The sequence below is a fragment of the Asterias rubens genome, chromosome 9, assembly GCF_902459465.1.
Source record: "Asterias rubens chromosome 9, eAstRub1.3, whole genome shotgun sequence".
Taxonomy (NCBI): domain Eukaryota; kingdom Metazoa; phylum Echinodermata; class Asteroidea; order Forcipulatida; family Asteriidae; genus Asterias; species Asterias rubens.
In genome coordinates, this window is record NC_047070.1 from 9,108,964 (window position 1) to 9,129,265 (window position 20,302).

The window sequence follows — 20,302 nt, forward strand, 5'->3', positions numbered from 1 at the left end:
AAAATTAATTGATATTTAGAAATAGAGAGCCGTTCATAGTATAAAACATTGTGAGAAACGGCTCGGGACCTCTGAATTACAGCAACGCAGGTACATGCAATTAGCCTTTTCGTTTAGTTTAAACATTACATATACACACATTACATTGATTCACCTGTGAAGTTACATTTACTGCTTTTTAAATCATTAAATTGTTGATATTTTGCCCACACTAGGCATGATGGTGTAAACTAGACTAGATTGTTGCGGGTTCGAATCCCACTTTGGTGTTTCAGACAGATTTAAGAAGGAATACATGTAAAGTACAAAGTACATACTTATAATAGATGTTAAATTTGCATCGGGGATAAAGAATATTAATTTTGGTTTTTTACCCATAAACCGATGTGTGTTAGCACTGTATACTCAGTACTTTCCCGAGTCCTGTGAAAAAATATCACAGGCATGTTACTCGGGTGGGATTCGAACCCACGACCCTTGCAATTCTAGAGCAGTGTCTTACCAACTAAAATTAATAAGTACATACTTGACTCCCCCCCCCACCTCAAACAAAACCAATCAAACAAATTAAACCCTCATTCTAGAGCAAACTTGTTTATAATTAAAAAATAAAATTAGAAGTTACTACTTATTCACCGAGTTCTTAAGGTTAAAATAAGGCTACATTACTCAGGATTTAAAAAGTTAGTTTATAGGGAAAAAAGTATAGTTGGCAACCACTGTGTGCTCTTTCGTACTTCATGCTGTTACAATATTTTATAAAATGTTGTATTTTTTGGCACAATTTGAAAATAAGTTGTCATGCAATCCTTCCTTCTTTACACACAATTCCCCTTAAAACAAACAATTACAAGAAAATAAAGCATTATTTACAATTTATTACAAAAACAATGCTTACTATTGCAAATACAAATGCCACAGCATACAGAATATTTACTGCTTTTTTCTAATCAACTTTATGTTGAAAAATTGGCAAAGATGTGCACCGTATGTAGTGTTCTGAAAACAGCTCAAGAATTATCCGACATATCTAGAACATGCGAGAATTGGTCCACAACTCGGTCATAGTGAGTGCCATCCCAGAAGGCTTTGCCACACCCTGAGCAGCAAAAGAAAGTCTCAATTTGAGACAAAACACCTTCTGGAATGAGCTCAACTTGAAGCGGGATGGCTCCGTTGATGGTGACACTTTCAAAGTCGATCTTATGCTCAGGGTTGTTGTCAGTTTGTGGCCTGTAGTATTTACTCTTCTTTCGATAGTTGGCACTGTCTAGAGGGGCGAGTGTTGGGGTATTCGCAGAAACTTCAAGGGGCGATTTGGATTGGGGATAAGAGGACGTCATCTGAGGAACTGCAGAAGCAGGATGGGGGTCTACTATCCAAGGCGTGACTTGTTGAGTAGAGGCAATTGTTGCGGCAGGTGCGTTAACGTCAATGGCTGAGTGATAATAGTCAAATTCAATATCTTCGTCACAATCAAGGAGCAGCTCGTCATCGTCGAAGACAAGATCCTGAATGGGACGTGTCGGGTAGTTTGAGGGCGATGTACTGCTTGCTGCCCGAGTATCTGAAATGGTTGATGGAGTCTCAGCGACAGGGCCTTCTAGGAGAGCCTTCTTGTTCAGCCAGAGTCTTCTCATCTCTTCATTGGTCACATTGATATAAACGTTGCTGTTACAAACCTGAGGTGAAAAAAGAAAAAGTGTAACCTTATTTCTGATGGTTGAGTCATCAGGGTGTGTGGGTTGGAATCCCAGTCATGACTTAAACTACAATTGCTTCTCTTCACTCAGGGGTAGATGGGTACTTGTGAGGACGGAGATGCTTCTTGTGATTGATTTAGCTTGATGCGCTACACACATGACAGCACAGGCTGTATACTCCCCAGAGAGCTGAAATGGTTTAGGGATGAAATAAATTAATAAATTGGCCAGTGACTGGGGTAATAATGTTCGTTCGACATGAAAGTCACAGAGGGATGGATTTTTTCGCTGTATAAGAAGCCATTATGAATATACTTAGAAACGCTAATTTCCGGCAAATTTTTACAATTGCAATTCACAAAGTGCAAATAGAAAGCCTTCTGCTTTCAGGTTTCTTACAATAAAGACAGGACAATGAGTTCAGTTTCTGGTTCAGAGAGCCCGTGAAGCAACACATGAACTTGAATTCTAGAAGGAGTCATAAAATCTCTTTTTTACCTGACAACGACTGAAAACATCTTCTTGTTTGATGCAGACATTGAAGTGTTTGAAGACTTGAGCCACTTGTTGTTTGGCATTACACGTTATGTCGACAGCCAGACACCTTCCTTCCCCTACCTGGGATTTAAGCTTTAAAAGGACGGACACAAGACCTTCTATTAGAATTTCAGCAGAAAATTAGGAGAAGAAATTCGGGACAGAATAAAACAAAATATCTGTTGATCTTTGAAATTATTTTCAAAGAAACTTAAATTGTTGTTTAGGCAATGCTGAAAGAGTATGAGATAATGAGGACTCACTGTTTGAAATGGTGTTCCAGACGTCAATATGACTCTCTTTTCCTTGAAAGCTATCTGTAAAAGGAAACATCTAATATTATAACACAACTCTTGCTTGTTCTGTAATCTGGTTGGCTGAAACACGGTCACGTGGGATGAACTAATATAGTCTAGTGATCACGCGCGCGTTTGCAGGAACTGGTTCCCGAGCGGGCACTAGTCTTTGAAAATAGTGCCCGGTTACAGCACCCTCTCTTGACATGAATCGTGACCAGCAACTACAAAACTTCCTTTCTTTTCCAGATTTCTGTTCTTATTTCACATTTAAGACCGAGCTGTGTTATAAAACACATATTGACTGGCATAATTCGGTAACTAGTGTACGTCTATTCCCCTTCGGGCCTGTGAGTGACCAGAAGAGGGGCTTAAAATATGTTGCTCTTCTGGTCACTCAAAGTCCCTTGGGGGAATAGACGTACACTAGTTACCTCATTGCCAGTCAGTATATGTATAATAATACATGGTTGCTTTACACATTTCATATTATCCCTGTTCGTTCATCATGCATACTTTTTGACTATTTTTCCTACAACTTTCTCAAGTCCCTCATATAAGCTGCTGAAATATGCAATAAGCTCCCGTTCAAAATACATGGCCTATCAGCCATTTGGAGATTTCAAAACTGCTCTCAAAACCCATTTCTTCTAAAGTAGTGCCCTTTGAACCACGACTCCTTTTGCTGGTAGCTTGTTTATTTTAAGACACAAATTTTGTATTGTATACATGTATTTTATTTAGTTATACCCATACACCGATGCATGTAAAGCACCGTGAACTCAGTACTCCCCCCCCCCCCCCCGAGTCCTGTGAAAAAAAAATCCACATCCATACCCAAACATGCAACCTGTGCAATTCTAGAGCAGATGTCTTGCCACTAGACGGCCGAGATTGCACAGTAGCTCCAAGCAGTTCGAATCCCAGACAAATACATGTATCTTGTTTTGGAATGTTGTTATCTACTTTAAGGGTTTTGTACTGCGCCAATAGTGTCAAAACTTGACAAGTACCGGCACACTATAAAAGTGTTTTTATTACTAACATCATCATTATATAGGATTTGAGGCATTGCATGGCGAGGTATCAATATATATTTGGTTTGCGGTAACACCATGTGTGTATCTACTTGCCAGGTAGAGTTTGTTCTTAGAGAACTGTCTTGCTTTATTCTACTGCCGCGGAGTAGATGTTCGGGGGTTCGGGAGACTTCTCAGTTCTGAAAAGAACTGTCCTGCTTTTTTAACTATTACCCGGGCAGATGGTATAGAAAATAGGCTGGGACTACTACTTTAGCTTATAGGATCGAGATTAACTGTACTACCGCGGAGTCAGTTCTTAAATTGGTCTCAACATTTCGACTAGCTTGCTCTAGTCATCGTCAGGAGACTGAAGAGGTAAGAGAAGATCGAGTGGGCTTATTATTATTAAAATACCTTAGCTGCTTCATCGTGATCGTCCGAGGTTTCTAAGATCTTGACATCCACACCACAAGTCCTGAGTTGTCTACCGAGACCTTGTAGCATTGTATCACACACAACAGACAATTCTCCTGGTCGTATCATCGCCTCTACTGCCTGTGGTGGTATCTAAAACAAGACTATGAGATTCTGTGTCCACCGTGCAAGTACCAAGTGTACTTGAAAAGTGCTTTGACATTTGAAAGGAACAAAATCGCAGACTTTCAACAGGGTGTAACATTTAAATGCTTGCAAAAGAAGTGTTGTAAAAGAAGTCAAATCAAGTCACAAGTCATCTTTGCTCAAGTCAAGTCAAAAGTCAAAAGTAAATTTTTCGCTTCGCAAGTCAAGTCACAAGTCCAATTTTGCAAGTCAGGTCAAGTCACAAGTCACAAAATGTCCCAACTAAGCCCACTCCCATGACAATCTTAAACACAGTCAAAAACGTGTTACCTTGCAGATATAATGTTTGCCCTTGTGACAAGAGCACCAAAAAATATCAGGATCAATGGTAATGGCGTCATAATCGAAGACTCGATTTTTCAAAACTTTTTAAACAATAATTGTCGTAAAAGTAATTTTCCCTCAAGTCAAGACAAGTCACAAGTCATTTTTAAGTATTAAAGGCAGTGGACACTATTGGTAATTACTCAAAATAATTATCAGCATAAAACCTCACTTGGTAACGAGAAATGGGGAGAGGCTGATAGTGTAAAACATTGTGAGAAACGTCTCCCTCTGAAGTGACGTAGTTTCGAGAAAGAAGTAATTTTCCACGAATTTGATTTCAATACCTCAAGTTTAGAATTTGAGGTCTCGAAATCAAGCATCTGAAAGCACACAACTTCGTGTAACAAGGGTGTTTTTTTTCTTTCATAGTAATCTCGCAACTCCGACGACCTATCGAGCTAAAATTTTCACAGGTTTGTTATTTTATGCATATGTTGAGATACACCAAGTGAGAAAACTGGTCTTTGACAATTACCAATAGTGTCCGCTGACTTTAAGCAGCAAGTCAATGAAATTGGCAATTAAAGTGTGACTTTAATCCAAGTCACCGACTCTGTCAATAACACTGTGCAAAACTTGTGCACTATTTTCTAAAATAAAGAATACATGGTGAACAGTTTTTTTTCCTGACATCTCCACTGTCCCAATCATTACAACTACTTTTACTTGCAATGCATTTGAGTTACCTTAAAAACCTGTGGTAGAGATTTATTCTTTGCTTTTTTGGCTTCCTTGGATTTGGATTTGGATTTGGATTTGGACTTTTTGGGTGTCTTGGAGGCGCATGTGGGTTCCATGTCAATCTGCAGGCCGGCTTCGTTCACTTTGTCCTTCAGGAGAGAGTAGATCTCCAAGAGACAAAAAGCGTCCAGAGCTGCACATAGAAAAAAAAAGTAGCACGGTGGTCTATTGGTAAGACAATAGGTGGTCTAGTGTATTTACAAATCTTCAGTTTGGAAGATAAACTTGAGAAAATGACACGCTCTGATCCTTTGAACAAAACTAATTGCCAGGAATCTTGACTGAGGAGGCTTAGGGTATGTTCAGACAGCGTACTAAGTTAGACCCGAACCGGTTTAACTTTTACGAGCAGCAGGGGGTGATCGTAAAAAAAAAAAACCTATTGCGTTCAGACAGCACTGAGTTAAACCCGATCCGGTTTATCTTTGGTTTTAAGAGGTCAAAGAAAATGCGACCCCGTTACTCTAACATCCTGTTTATTGTCCTGTTCATTGGTCACCGTGTGTTTACGTAATGATTACGGAGGTCAATGGGTCGCCTGTTGTGAGTTAAACCGGATGTGGTCTTTTTTATTCTGTCCACACAGTGTTAAAAGATAAACCCAAAGCGGTCTACAGATAAACCCCCTTCCTGGACGGTTTATCTTTTGTGGGTTGAACTCAATTCGGACTAACTTTAGATCCGTTCAGACACACTGAGTTGAACTCGATCGAGTTGAACCATGAGTTAAACCAACTTTAGTACCGTGTCTGAACGCACCCTAAAGCACCAACACTTACCAGCGTATTTGATTTGTGATTGTCGCAAGGGGCGCCTCTCCCAGTTGGATAATTGTTCTTTCTTATCTAAAGTCAGGCCGAAGCATTGAAGAGTCAATTCACTCAATCCTTTGGCAGAAGAAACCTGAGCATCTCCTGCACCACGGTCTGCTGGTCTACTTAGGATGCCTGGAGAATCTGTGAGAATCTGTGAGAATGTATGAGAATGTGTGAGAATACCTGAGAATCTGTGAGAATCTATGAAAATGTGTGAGAATATCTGAGAATCTGTGAGAATGTATGAGAATGTGTGAGAATCTGTGAGAATGTGTGAGAATATGTCAGAATCTGTGAGAATCTATGGGAATGTGTGAGAATTTGTGAGAATGTGAGAATATTTGAGAATCTATTAGAATATTTAACAATACTTGTGAATCTAATAATAATAATAACAACAAATTCTTATATAGCGCATTTCACAATAACCGTATCAATGTGCTTTACATAAGTGCCCTGGTCATAGGGCCAATACCATCCCTTTCCAATGTTTCTCAGCTCCCTTGGGAGTATACAGCCCTGAGCTGCCTGTAAGGCGCTTGTGGCTTTTCATACACAATATCAACCTCTACCCTGGCTGGTACCCCCCCCACCCCCATATTGAGTTATTTCTCATCTTACTACTGTTGCTAGTCGTTGACATGACACGTGAACACACACTGGTTACTTGTTGTAAATGTTATTTTATTTATCTCAACGAATCATCTTCAAGCTGATGCTCATTGTCCACAAAGCACTTAATGGCAAGGCTCCCCTCTATATTTCTGAACTTCTTCAAGTTTACACTCCATCAAGAAATCTTCGATCAAGTTCCATGCTTCTTCTCATTGAACCCAAGTCTCAACACTCATGGGGAGACAGGTCTTTTTCTTTAGCTGCCCCACGCATCTGGAACTCTATACCACTTAATCTTAGATCTTGTCTTTGTACCACAACATTCAAATCTCTTCTCAAAACTTATCTTATGTCACAATTTTTCAAGGACTAATTTTGTTTTGTTTGTTTTTGGTTTTTCTGCGCCTTGAACACCCAGCAGGGTGGATACGTGCGCATTACAAGTCTTATTACTATTATTATTATTTTGTTTATTTGTCTATTGTAAAACTGTTGTTTTGTTTCATTTCGTAGGCTGTTCCGTGACAAGCCCTGCTTTTTGGAACGTGCCTCCATATTTATACATATTGACTACTTTTTTGTTCTTCTTCAAGATGATAATTATGTGGGAACAAACTTTGCTTTGAGTTGGATTAAATTACAAAAATGTAAAGAAACTGTCTTACTTGCTTACTGAGCATGAGCAGATCCACTATACGCTGGACGTTAGCTACGGGTGCTTTTAGGTCTGGGTAGGACTTGCTAAGCATCTGAAAGTCACCACTGATACCAAAACCTAAACAAACAGGTCAAAGGTCAATTGTTGCAAAGTTTACAGAAGAAGCATTTTGACTACCATGTTAAATTACTCCGACATAGAGGGTAGAGTGGGGACGTTTAACCATTGGACAACAACAGAGCACTGAAATCCATTTCGATATTTCCTTAGTGGTAATCTGGTTTTAACTGGGACGATAGTGAACAAAATTCCACCTTTCTTTTCTTGAAAATGTAAGCCCCATGTGCTATCCAGGAAGAATGATTGCCATCCCTTTGTCTTAATCCCCTTCAAAATGTAGTGCATTATTCAAAGCCATTGGACCCTTTCGGTAAACAGTATTTTCCAAGGCCCACATGTGTATCACACCTTCTATAATAAAATAACAAATTTAGGCTCAATCGGTCATCAGAGTCAGGAGAATATAACGGGAAAACTCATCCTTGTATCCGCACGTTTCGCCGTGTCATGACATGTGTTTAAAATAAATCCGTAATTCTCGCTATCGAGAATTGATATTGTTTAACTGTTTTCTCAAAAAGTAAAGCATTTCATGGACTAATATTTCAAGAGAAGTTCTTTCACCACAACCTTCTGTAAACCCTGTGATTATTTTTTTATTTTTCTGTAACGAAAGGGTCCAATTAATGGCTTTAAAATCCTCTACAAGTTGTACTGAATTCACCCTTTCGGTTTGTGTTTTTTCGACTGTTAAGATTGGCTGTAGTGTAATTCTACTTTTAATCGTGACAGATCCTGGAAAATATGTCGACACAATTGCTGCTTATACAGGCGGGCCAGAATTTTAGTTTGGAATCGGTAGAAACGATTAAAACAGAAATCACAAGTTCTGCTTAACCATTTAGGAACGAAAGACACAGATTCACAATTTCAATGAATTGTGTTGGAGTGGACAATGAAGACATTACATTATTTAAACAGTCTGGGTTATCTTACCTAGTTTCAAAACTTGTGTGCTTGAAAGAAAGGATTGAAAGAAAGAAGTTGTCTTGACTGGATCAAGAGTCATTAGAGCGGGAAGATCCAACAAGAATGCTCTGTCTTGGGTTGCTAGTTGAACGACAGCGACACTGTAAGAAAATAAACATGTTAGTCTTCATCAGGAAGTGAGAACATTGAAGCACGTCTACCATGTTTAAAGGCACTAGACACTATTGGTAATGACTCAAACTAATTGTTAGCATAAGAACTTACTTGGTAAAAAGCAATGGAGAGCTGTTGATAGTATAAAACATTGTGAGAAATGGCTACCTCTGAAGTAACGTAGTTTTTCAGAATTTCTTTTTTTTTTTCACTCAAATATGTGAATTTGATTTCGAGACCTCACAATTAGATTTTGAGGTCCCGAAATCAAGCATCTGAAAGCACACAACTTCGTGTGACAAGGGTGTTTTTACTCCCATTATTATCTCGCAACTTCGTTGACCAATTGAGTCCCAAATTTTTACAGGTTTTGTGCATATGTTGAGATACACCAAGCAAGAAGACTGGTCTTTGACAACTACCAAAGGTGTCCAGTGCCTTTAAGGTAGGGTCATACATTGTTCTTTGTCAACGTAATGCTGATTTCTAGGCACAATTATAAAGAAAATAAACGTCACATGTGAAAGTTTCAGCTGCTGAATACAGTGTCTTGCTGAACAAAAACAGCAAATAAATGTCACAGTGTAATAGATGTTAAATTTGCATCGGGATTATACTCGGTACTTTCCCCCTAGTCCTGTGAACAAATTCACAGGCATATTACTTGGTGGGATTCGAACCCAAGACGTTTGCAATTCTAGAGCAGTGTCTTACCAACTAGACTACTGAGATTGCCCGGTATGTTCTAAAGAATGTCAACATTTAAAGGCAGTGGACACTATTAGTAATTACTCAAAATAATTATTAGCATAAAACCTTAATTGGGAGAGGTTGATAGTATAAAACATTGTGAGAAACGGCTCCCTCTGAATTTACGTAGTTTTCGAGAAAGAAGTAATTTTCCACGAATTTGATTTCAAGACCTCAGATTTAGAATTTGAGGTCTCTAAATCAAGCATCTGAAAGCACACAACTTTGTGTGACAAGTGTTTTTTTTCTTTCTTTCATAGTTATCTCGCAACTCCGACGACCAATCGAGCTCAAATTTTCAGAGGTGTGTTATTTTATGCAATGTTGAGATACGCCAAGTGAGAAGACTGGTCTTTGACAATTACCAATATTGTCCAGTGTCTGTAACGAAGCGACAGTGGGTACCAGCCGAATCTCTGGCCGTAGACACCAACCCTGAGAAATCTGAGACATGATTCATGCATAAATCGTTTTCTCAGATTAGCATGTTTTGGGGTGAAAACTATCCAAGCTATATTAGTTTGAAAAAAATGCTTTCTCAAAATAGTTTATAAATTCAACAGCTTCAGTATATGCTTCTCACAAAGCAAGTTTTTATTGTCATTAACTTTGTGTTGATGGGGGAAAGCGATACTAGGACCAATTGCCTGGCTACTGCGCAAAAATTACAACACCCAAATAATGTTTTTTAGTAAAGTTGTGCAAAATGATTATGTGCATAATTACCTTGTAATCTGTGTTGCTGTGAACGATGGAGTCCACTCCATGTCAATTCCAACTATTTGACCTTCCTGAAAAATAAATAAAAAAAACAAGTTAAGAATAATTTATTACTACAGGTGTGGAATCTTTTTTTTTGAAATGGAAGCAAGTGGCATTTGTTCAAACTCAAACTCCATAACACTTATCAACTAAGAGAGTGCTTTTTTCCCCTTAAAATTAAGACTCTATAGCCTGAACATCTGACGTCACACTTAAAGGAACACGTTGCCTTGGATCGGTCGAGTAGGTCTTTGAAAAGCATTGCAACCGTTTGTTATAAAATGCATATGGTTAGAAAGATGATTTAGAAAAGTAGAACACAATGATCCACACAAATTTGCCTCGAAATTGCGTGGTTTTCCTTTTACTTTGCGAACTTACACGGTCGGCCATTTATGGGAGTCAAAAAATTGACTTTGAGTAATTACCAATGGTGTCCAGTGCCTTTAAGAAGCAGGGTACCTGTATGCTGGGTACCTGACAAAGTTATCTAAGAGCACAAGATTTCTACCTGAACCAGATGCATCTCGCACGCATGAAGGTCATCAAGAGTGTCCACCATACAGACATCATCAAGGGGCAAGTTCAGTTGATAGAATGACATCTGAGGTATTAATGTATCATCATCCCAGCAGTCCACTTCATCAGAGGGAGGAGGGCTGAATGATAGATCAACAGACGGCATAAATGTATCAGTAAAAAGCTTGATGTATAATTCAGTTTGCGGTAACACGGTGTGGAATTTATCTACTTTACTTTGTTGATGAAACCATCAGGGGGGGGGGGGGAGTAGGATTGAAATTATTGAGTATTTGTAATGCTTAAGATACCTTGTATGAGGCCAGAGAGTGTATAATAGAGAATGACATGTCTCATATGTACTGAGCAAACCTATGTACACGTATGAAAGGGCAAGGGCACCAAGGCATTTTCTCCTTTGTAAAGGGCACCCTATGAGGAAATTGTAAATTTCTTCTGGAGCATTTCGATGCACCAAGGGGGCATGGAGGCAATCGCCTTTTGGACAAAACATCAGACCTGATCAGGGACCTTGGTGGAATCAGGTTGGCTCAGTAGTTTCCTTCCCTACCTTTCACCTCTGTGGAGCCTGGTTCAAATCCCACCTCAGACCAGAGCCTTGCATGGCGGATTGGGTTCTCGGTCCCTACCTCCCTAACTCATTTGTTTAAAGCTGGGTTTTGTTTTTTTGCTTATTTGTATCTTGTATCTTTCTCTCGTTGTTTATTTTATTGTTCTCTTTATGCGCTTAGAGGCTTTTTCCAATAGGCGCTTTACAAAGTCTTATAATTGTTATTATTACCTGATTGCTAGGGTTTTTCCCAATAGACTGTATTGATTAACCCTTTTTTTGCAATGAAAGTCACCATCTTGTAGGGGCAAACCGTACGCGCGTCCAAACGCGCACATCAATGAAGCACGAAGCACACAACATTCCCGGTTTGATTTCTACGGCACATGCACGCACACACGCAAGTGTGTAAACACCTGCAATCGTGGACCCTCCTTTGTTCAACTCTTTGTGATAGCAACCGAGGACCCATTGTCCCTTTTGTTATAGGTCCCCGGTTTGAATGTGGATACCTACCCACGGACGCACACGCGCACAGACGCCATGTTGTAGGGCAGATATTTTAACGGTGATGTCATATTCAGTACGGTCTATTCGGGTTTTCCTCCCACATCTACAACTTTGCATTTCTTCTTGTTTCCTATATATATTCAACCCCCTATGGTGATTTTGTGCTCTTGGGTGTATAATAAAAATAAAAATCTACTTGATCGTAAGTTTACCATTCTTTGGCTCTCTCAATCTCTTCCAAGACGTTCTGAGAGAGCTGACTCTGATCAATCTCGTAATACAGAGCCCATTTAGCAGCAGCTGGCAAGTCATTGTACGACATCAAGAGGTAAACAAACTCAATCTGTAACTCCTTGTTATCCCTGATGGTGTTCACAACGAGCTCGTCCCAGTTCTCAGCATCTAAAGTCAACTGCAATTGAAGAAAACAAAAAAAATAAATAACGATCAATTTGATTCTTCTTCTTGTCCTTCTCAAAATTGCCTAAAATCACACAGCAAGATGGCAACTTGGAGGTGAGGGCTACACTCAACTGATTTAGGGGTGTCAACCTAAATCAACTGTAACCAGTATTTGCAACAGACCCTTGGGCTGATAGACATTGTTACTACCATCACAGTAGGAAGTAGGCATGTGTATCATCCACTAGGAGTCTGGCCGGTGCACAAGCAAAAACACTGAATGCACTACCGTCCCAACAATTATGGTAAAAGGGAAGGTACACGTTATTATTATTATTATTATTATTATTATTATTATTATTATTATTATTATTATTATTATTATTATTATTATTATTATTATTATTATTGTTACTATTTTTATCATTATTCACACACCTCTGTGTATTTCTTGTAGAGCAAGTACTTGACAGCGCCAAGATCCTTGTGAAAGTTTGTGTTCGGGTAGAGGGCGCCGTCCAGCTTATAGAGCTTCGCCAGACGAAGTATCAATTTACTCAGATTCCTGGGTCGCAGCTTCTCCTTCTTCGTCCCCGGGATTTTCAGCTCTCTGTGAAAAAAAATTCAAGAATGGAATGACAGGAGGAGGAAAAATCAGATGGTAGGACATGATGAGAGTCTTTCGCCAAGTGAAGACAAGCTTGATTAGACTGACCCAGCCCTCAAAACTAATATTTATGAGCAGACTTATAGTTACAGACAACTCTTCTTCTTCTTCGTCCTTTCTAGTGCGCGATTATAATTGAGAACAGTCGCACTGCCAGACACAACGGTCGAACCTCTTCTACTTGCGATAAGTAAATACTGGGGTTATTTACCCATGTATAGACCGTAATGAATATGACGTCACGCGGCTCAAATAACTGACCTACAAGATGGCGTCTGTGCGTGTACGTGCGTGTGTGCGTGCATGTGCCGTAGAAATACAAACCGGGAATAATGCGTGCTGTGTGCTTCGATGATGTACGCGTTTGGACGCACATACGGTTTGCCCTACAAGGTGGCAACTTTTCATAGCAAAAAGGGGTTATTCAATACGGTCTATTGATAGTCTTTATAACACACATGACCTGCAGCCTTACATCCCATCTGAATGACATAGCAATGGTTGAAGGTCTTGCCTAAGTAAACCAAGTGTTATGACTGGGACTCAAACCCACACTCTTCTGATCTGAAACAGCAGAGCTTGAGTTTGGTGCTCTTTAAATAATTAAAATCAGCTGGGTTTCAAGATGCATTGCCCGTGTTTGGGCGAAGAAAAAATAAAATCATTCATATTTTGTTTCATTACATAATTGAAGCGAATAAATTTAGAAACGTTATGTTTCACAATCTAATTGTAACTTATGGTAGGGCTGATACTTCACGGAGGCAACAAAGGCGAGGGCATCCATGCCCTCGGTCATTGCCTTGGTGCCCTTGAAATGCTGCAGTAGAAATTGACAACTTCCTCATAGGGTGCCCTTTACCAAGGAGAAAATGCCTTGGTGCCCTTGCCCTTTCAAAAACGAAGCATACAGGCCTGTATTATGATAATCATTAGGAAATCCACAATCTCTTACTCGATGACTTGAAAGAGATTTGACTTCTTGGTACAGAAGGAATCTAACTTCTGTATAAGCTCAATCTGAGTAGCTGGGTAGCCCTGGACGTACTTCTCAACCAGACTGATCTTATCCTGAAATACCAGAGGCAAGCATATCTGAAACAAAAGAAGAAGTGGTTGATTATAAAAGAAATCAACCACAAAACAAACCTACCACAACAATATTCCATGAACACTTGAATAATAATAATAACAAATTCTTATATAGTGCATTTCACAATAACCGTATCATTGCGCTTTACGTTAGTGACCTGGTCGTAGGGCCAATAACATCCCTTTGTAATGGTTCTCAGCTCCCTGAGGAGTATACAGCCCTGAGCTGCCTGTAAGACGCTTGTGGCTTTTTCATTCACAATATCAACCCCTACCCTTGCAGGTACCCATTTATACCCCTGGGTGAAGAGAAGCAATTGTAGTAAAGTATCTTGCTCAAGGACACAAGTGTCACGACCGGGATTTGAACCCACACTCCGGTGAACAGGGTTGCAAGCTACAATCCCGGCCATATCTCGTTGGCCCCTCCCCCCCTGCCCCCTTTCAATGTTGGTTCCAATTGGCGGTCTTCTTCTGGTTACAGTCAACATTGAGCGGGGGGGGGGGGGGAGACAATGTTTATTGTCATTTGTCATGGACAGGGAATGGTTTTATATAACGTTAGGAATGGGCGGCCCAAGCATTTTGGCCGAAATCGTAGACCAATTAAAGTGGTGGGCGGAGAGGAACAAGAGGAGTGCAGTGGCTCATGGCTGCGGTCCAGGGAGACGACAAGGGCCTCCCTGGAGGTCTAGGTGCAACAGAACTGTTGAATTTGAGACTTTTTCGGGAGTAAAAAACAGTATTCTGAAGCACTATTTAGGGTTGGGGAAAAAAAGCTAAAGAAGGATTCTGTACCATGAAATAATTGCAATGTTATGTTAAATGATCATCACACCATGTTGAATGATTATGTCTTTTTGTATTTGTAGTAGGATTTCTGCAATGGATTAGTTCATCTCAAAATCTCACTTAAAACCATCACTTTGAGGCTATACATTTCTGCGAACAGAATAAATAAAAAAGTGGACAAGGTGGCGATACAAACCTCTTCAATTTTGAAGCAATGTTGTAGATGAAGCCTATGTACACACACTCCAGCCTGTGAAAACAGACACAAAGATAATTGATACCTTAAAGTAACACCAAAAGACCTGCACAAGTAACCCAAATGAACCCAAGGTTATCATTCTTGAAATTAAAACTTGACGTTGCGATCCCTACCTCGTAGATTCCACCAACCCACTTGTAGCTACGTCTAAAAAAATAAATGGCTTCGGCTGTGACTGTGGCTTTCGGCTTCAGTGATAGCACAGAAGTACAGGGTGTAACAGACCCATGCACAATGCGCAGCGCACCTACACGCGCGCATCCTACCTGCCGTTTAGCCAGTCAAAATCGAGCGCAAACATACACAAACGATTTCACGCTCAAAATGATGGAGATGGTAGACAAATTGTGTAAGGGGTTTATAGAAATCAATGGATCCCCTCGCATAAGCGAAATGCTACCAGATACGCTGAGGTCATGTGCACAATTATGCGCACAAAGTACAGCTATTGTCCCGTGATCTGCCTCCTTTTGGCCTCAGGGATAGCGCTTTTTAAAAGTTCGACGTCATATGCAAGGGGTCTCTTTACCATGGCACTTCTTACTGCACAACTCTATGCTTTATATGCTCATCATTTTGGGTTACCAGGGATAGGGCCAGCATTTATACAGTAGCCGTGTGAGCAAGAACGCCTAGCATGACACAACTATTCCTTGCTATAACTGTATAACCCGTGAATGGGCTTATTAGCGTCAGCATTAATCTTCACAGTAAGCAAGACAGAATATTGGGCCAAGCAGTTGACTAGCCCATAATTGAACAGGCCTGTATGTTTCGTTTGTGAAAGAGCAAGGGCACCAAGGCATTTTTCTCCTTCGTATAAAGGCACCCTACACGAGGCACCCTCTGAGGAAATTGTTCATTTCTATTTCCAAGGGCACCAAGGCAATGACCACGGGGCATGGAATCAATCGCCTTCGTTGCCTCCCTGAAGTATCAAACCAAGCCATTGGATTGGATAGGATGGTCTAGCATCCTGACTTAAACAAACCTCTTTGTACTGGTCCCTTGCTATGAGCACCCTGAGATGTGATGCCAAGAACTCATTCCCCGGGGCCTCAAGATGGTACAGTTTACACAGCAGATCTAAGATGGTAATGTGGGCACTGGTTGCTAGACGCAGAGCTTGAAGCTTTACATCATTTGTTAAGACCCTCTTGATGTCCTGCAAATTTTAAAACCAGATAAATATATTATTTCATGTTTGGTATTGTTTAAAGGCAGTGGACACTATTGGTAATTACTCAAAATAACTATTAGCATAAAACCTTACTTGGTAACGAGTAATGGGGAGAGGATGATAGTATAAAACATTGTGAGAAACGGCTCCCTCTGAAGTAATGCTGTTTTCGAGAAAGAAGTAATTTTTCACGAATTTGATTTCGAGACCTCATATTTAGAATTTGAGGTCTCTAAAATCAAGCATCCAAAAGCACACAACTTCGTGTGACAAGGGTGTTTTTCTTTCATTATTATCTCGCAACTTCGACGACCGATTGAGCTCAAATTTTCACAGGTTTGTTATTTTATGCATATGTTGAGATACACCATGTGTGAAGACTGGTCTTTGACATATACCAATAGTGTCTAGTGTCTTTAAAGGCAAGGAAACCTTTGGTTGTTGGCACGGTTCAATTGTGCTCATCCTATAGACGATGTGACCTATGTTTACATTCAAACCGCCCTCTGTTGACAAAACACTCTATACGTCATGTTTCGCCGGGCACTGAGTTGCGTAGTCATAGTAAGATTGCGTACACTTTCTAGCTGGCTGCCAAAACACAAAGGTTTTGCCCGGCGGTATGCGCGCGAATCATGTTATGGTTTTCGTGTGACGTCAGAGGTCACATCGTCTATACAATAAGAGATATATATATACAATAAAACTAACCTGTGTAAATGTCATTTCAAAAGGTCATGTTTTTAAGATATCGCTGAAAATCCAGAGCGATTATGTCCATGCAGGAAGAACAATCCGTAATTGAAATACACAATCTGAGAGATGCTACTGTCAGTAACGCTTGTCAAATTCAATTTTTAGGGAATACAAACTTAAATATTTTTCCATATAACATTTCTTCAAAGTTAAATGATTCTCAAAAGGTTTTATACTATCGAAAGCTGTTGTACTGCAAACCAAGCACCGGGTAAGCTTTTTTCCAATATTTTCTCAAACCAAATAATTCATCCCCAAAATTCTCCCCAGTTTTACTTTGACCAATCATCGTTTGGACAGTTACTTACAGGAACGTTACAGAATTGGTAATAAACAAAAATCGTGAAGATCACAGGTTTACATAAAACTTACTTGGTCTAATGATTATGATAGTAGAAAACATCCCTTGAAAGATTTCTGTCTGAAATTTCATGTTTGATGAGAAAAACGTAGTATAATTTGGAGTTTATCGCTCAGTGAACGTTTTATACATTTTTGTTTGGCGTCGATGCAATGCAAAATTTGTAATCGGTTATCCTTATTCTCGTGACCCAGATGGCCGATCGATCTCAAACTTCTACAGGTTTGTCAGTTTATGGTGGATTACATAAAGTGCTTACACTGCCAGCAACATTTTTGCAAGCAAAACCAATTCTGTAATGTTCCTTTAAAGATGGTGCATAAGAAAAACCAACCGGAGGAAGTGAGTGTCTGTTCATGTGTGTCCATCGTTCAAACTCTTTGAGAACAACCAGCCCAAGAGATGAATGTTTCATCCGGCGAAGGTCTTGACTCTTATCCAACAGATGAAGAACCAAGGCGTGCAGACTGTAGGGCGACACTGATCTGAATGCTCCAACTGTAAAATAGAATAAAAATAAAGTGAAACAGGCCTGTATGCTTCGTTTTTGAAAGGGCAAGGTCACCGAGGCATTTTTCTCCTTGGTAAAGGGCACCCTATGCGGAAATTGTAATTTTCTACTGCAGCATTTCAAGGGCACCAAGGCAATGACCAGGGGGCATGGAGGCAGTCGCCTTTGTTGCCTCCGTGAAAGATCAGGCCTGGTGAAATTTAGTTTTAAAATCGTATTTGGCGATTCCTTTTTTCCTGCATATCATTTCCTTTCTTGAAAGGCAGAAGAAGTAATATCTAATTTTAAAAATATAGTTTTTCAAAGAGGACCATATTCTTCAAATTTATATTCAATTTTGGGGATGGTTTAAACAAAGAAAAATTGACTAGAGTGGGACTCGAAACAACACCTCCGGATTTACATGATTCCCAGAGCACCGGCACGCTAATCCGGAGGTCGTTGGTTCGAGTCCCACTCTAGTAAATATGTCTTTGTTCAACCCCAAAGTCATTAAACTTTTTACCCAGTCAGTTTCCCTGGTGGTTTATATTTGTATTACATTTCAAATAATAAACCACAAGGGAAACTGACTGGGTGAATTTTTAAATGATTTTGGGTTGAATAAACTATCTGGAGGTCCCTGGTTAGTCAATCTTTGTTTAACCCCAAATTAGGCCTATATTTTTCAGGACTTTCGTCGACATTCTTAAAGAACAATTTTTTAGTTCAAATGATCATAATTTTCCTAATAATCAGTACACTTTTTAAGAAAATGTTGCATTAAACTATAATATGTTGCATTAAAGACACTGGACACTACAATGTATTGGTAACTGTCAAAGACCAACTTCTCACTTGGTGTATCTCAACATATGCATACAATAACAAACCTGTGAATTTTTTTAGCTCAATTTGTTGCGAGATAATAAAAGAAAGAACACCTTTATCACACAAAATTGTGTGCTTTTCAGATGCTTGATTTCGAGACCTCAAAAGTTAATTCTGAGGTCTCGAAATCAAATTCATGGGAAATTAATTCTTTCTCGAAAACTACAACACTTCAGAGGGAGCCGTTTCTCACAATGTTTTATACTATCAACCTCTCCCCATTACTCGTTACCAAGTTAGGTTTTATGCTAATAATTATTTTGAGTAACTACCAATAGTGTCCACTGCCTTTAAAACTATAATATGTTGCATTAAACTATAACATTAAACTAATAACATAATGAATTATAATTTAGGGTAGCCTGAACGTCTGACGCCATTCTTCGAGGCTCGTGAATAACGCCAGAGAGCGGCCAAAAACAGGCGTGTAGTTTGACCTCTGACCCCTGTCGTTTCACATATAGATACGCAGTCAAATTCCATTGCGGACTTGAGAGCAGTGACTATTTGGGCATCTATGTCACTGCACGTGCATTGTATCCAATGGGAATCACTGGATCTAGCGGCAGCGACCTGTCTTTATCCTTGCGGATAAAGACAGGGGCCCAGTCTAAATTTAGGGTAGATTACAGAAGAGCTCCCTCACCAAGAATGTGAATGACTTTATCTGTTGCTTCTGATTGCCACAATCTCTCTGCCTCGCACAGCCACGTGTCCCACTCTACTGGAGCTGATGACGCACTGGCATGGGTCAGATTGCTTCGTTGCATGGTTGTACTTTATACTCTATCAGGACATCTGGAAGAAAAATACACAAATGTATGTTTGAAAAACAAACTAGATTTGTCAAATGTAATTTTTACTGCCAAATTTGATCCAGATTGTTAAAACAAAAACTTTGTTTGTAGTTGACAAAATCATGACAAAATTGTAGTTTAAGGATATTTATTATTTCAAAATTAATTTAAGTTTTCATTTGAGCTGGTTTAATTCATTACCAACTATTTATTATTGCTTGATCCTGCTTGGTGAAACAAGTAATACAACTTACAACAAGCACTGTGACATTGCTACATACTATCCGAATGAAAGTACAATGTAATTTTCATAAAAAATATGCAATTGCAAAGGTCCTTGCACCTTGCTTGCACCGATCGTCCAAGTTCAACCTGTGCTGTGTTGCCCACCCTGATGAGCTGTAAATAAATGGCTCTCTTTTATGGGTCTCATTACTGTCGCCATTACATTTTTACACTTACAGTGATGAGACTGATATTAAAAGAGAGCCACAGCACAGGTCAACAAGGTTATGAAGGTGGGCTAAACCTGTGTAGTAGGCTGTATAGTGTAAAACTGTAAGCAATTTTGAGATATCGAGGACACATTTATGGATATGGCATTACTTCGTTTGAGTAAATTGGTTGTTATATGTTATAACAGTTATATGCCTGTCCAATTATCTCAAAAAACTATTGACATGATTGAAGATAAAATTCGAATCATGAGGTCACATAATAAAATAAAATAAAGTAAAATAAATAAAGCAAACAACTGAACTAACAAACATGTCTCATGATTGATGATCGCAGACGAAACGAAAGCTGCTCATGCCCTGATCTCGTGTCTTATCCCTGCCTGAGAAAGAGTCAAACCTACCCAACGAAGGATTTTTAGAATAATTTGTGAGAAAACCATTTAAATCGCCGTAAATAACTTACCAAGTTGATCATGCCAGCTGCCTTTCGACTATTTCTCATTCGCA

The 20,302-nt window shown here is 39.5% G+C and overlaps 1 protein-coding gene across 2 annotated transcripts; it reads right to left on the reverse strand.

Annotated features, from left to right (window-relative positions):
* Positions 1-435: 435 nt before the first annotated feature.
* LOC117294928 (exonuclease mut-7 homolog) lies at positions 436-20,302 on the reverse strand. 2 transcript variants are annotated; one of them, XM_033777477.1, is made up of 18 exons: positions 20,259-20,302; positions 19,187-19,338; positions 17,494-17,657; positions 15,854-16,027; positions 14,800-14,853; positions 13,675-13,814; positions 12,491-12,662; positions 11,863-12,062; positions 10,562-10,709; positions 10,015-10,079; positions 8,392-8,525; positions 7,343-7,452; positions 6,027-6,213; positions 5,193-5,380; positions 3,973-4,125; positions 2,504-2,557; positions 2,202-2,333; positions 436-1,682 (listed from the first exon to the last, which is right to left on the reverse strand). In XM_033777477.1, exons 2-18 carry the CDS (start codon positions 19,308-19,310, stop codon positions 1,011-1,013), a joined length of 2,871 nt encoding a protein of 956 aa, XP_033633368.1. In that variant the 5' UTR covers positions 19,311-19,338; positions 20,259-20,302; the 3' UTR covers positions 436-1,010. The 2 variants fall into 2 exon arrangements, with proteins under 2 accessions (XP_033633368.1, XP_033633369.1); XM_033777478.1 differs by lacking the exon at positions 20,259-20,302 and adding an exon at positions 19,681-20,038.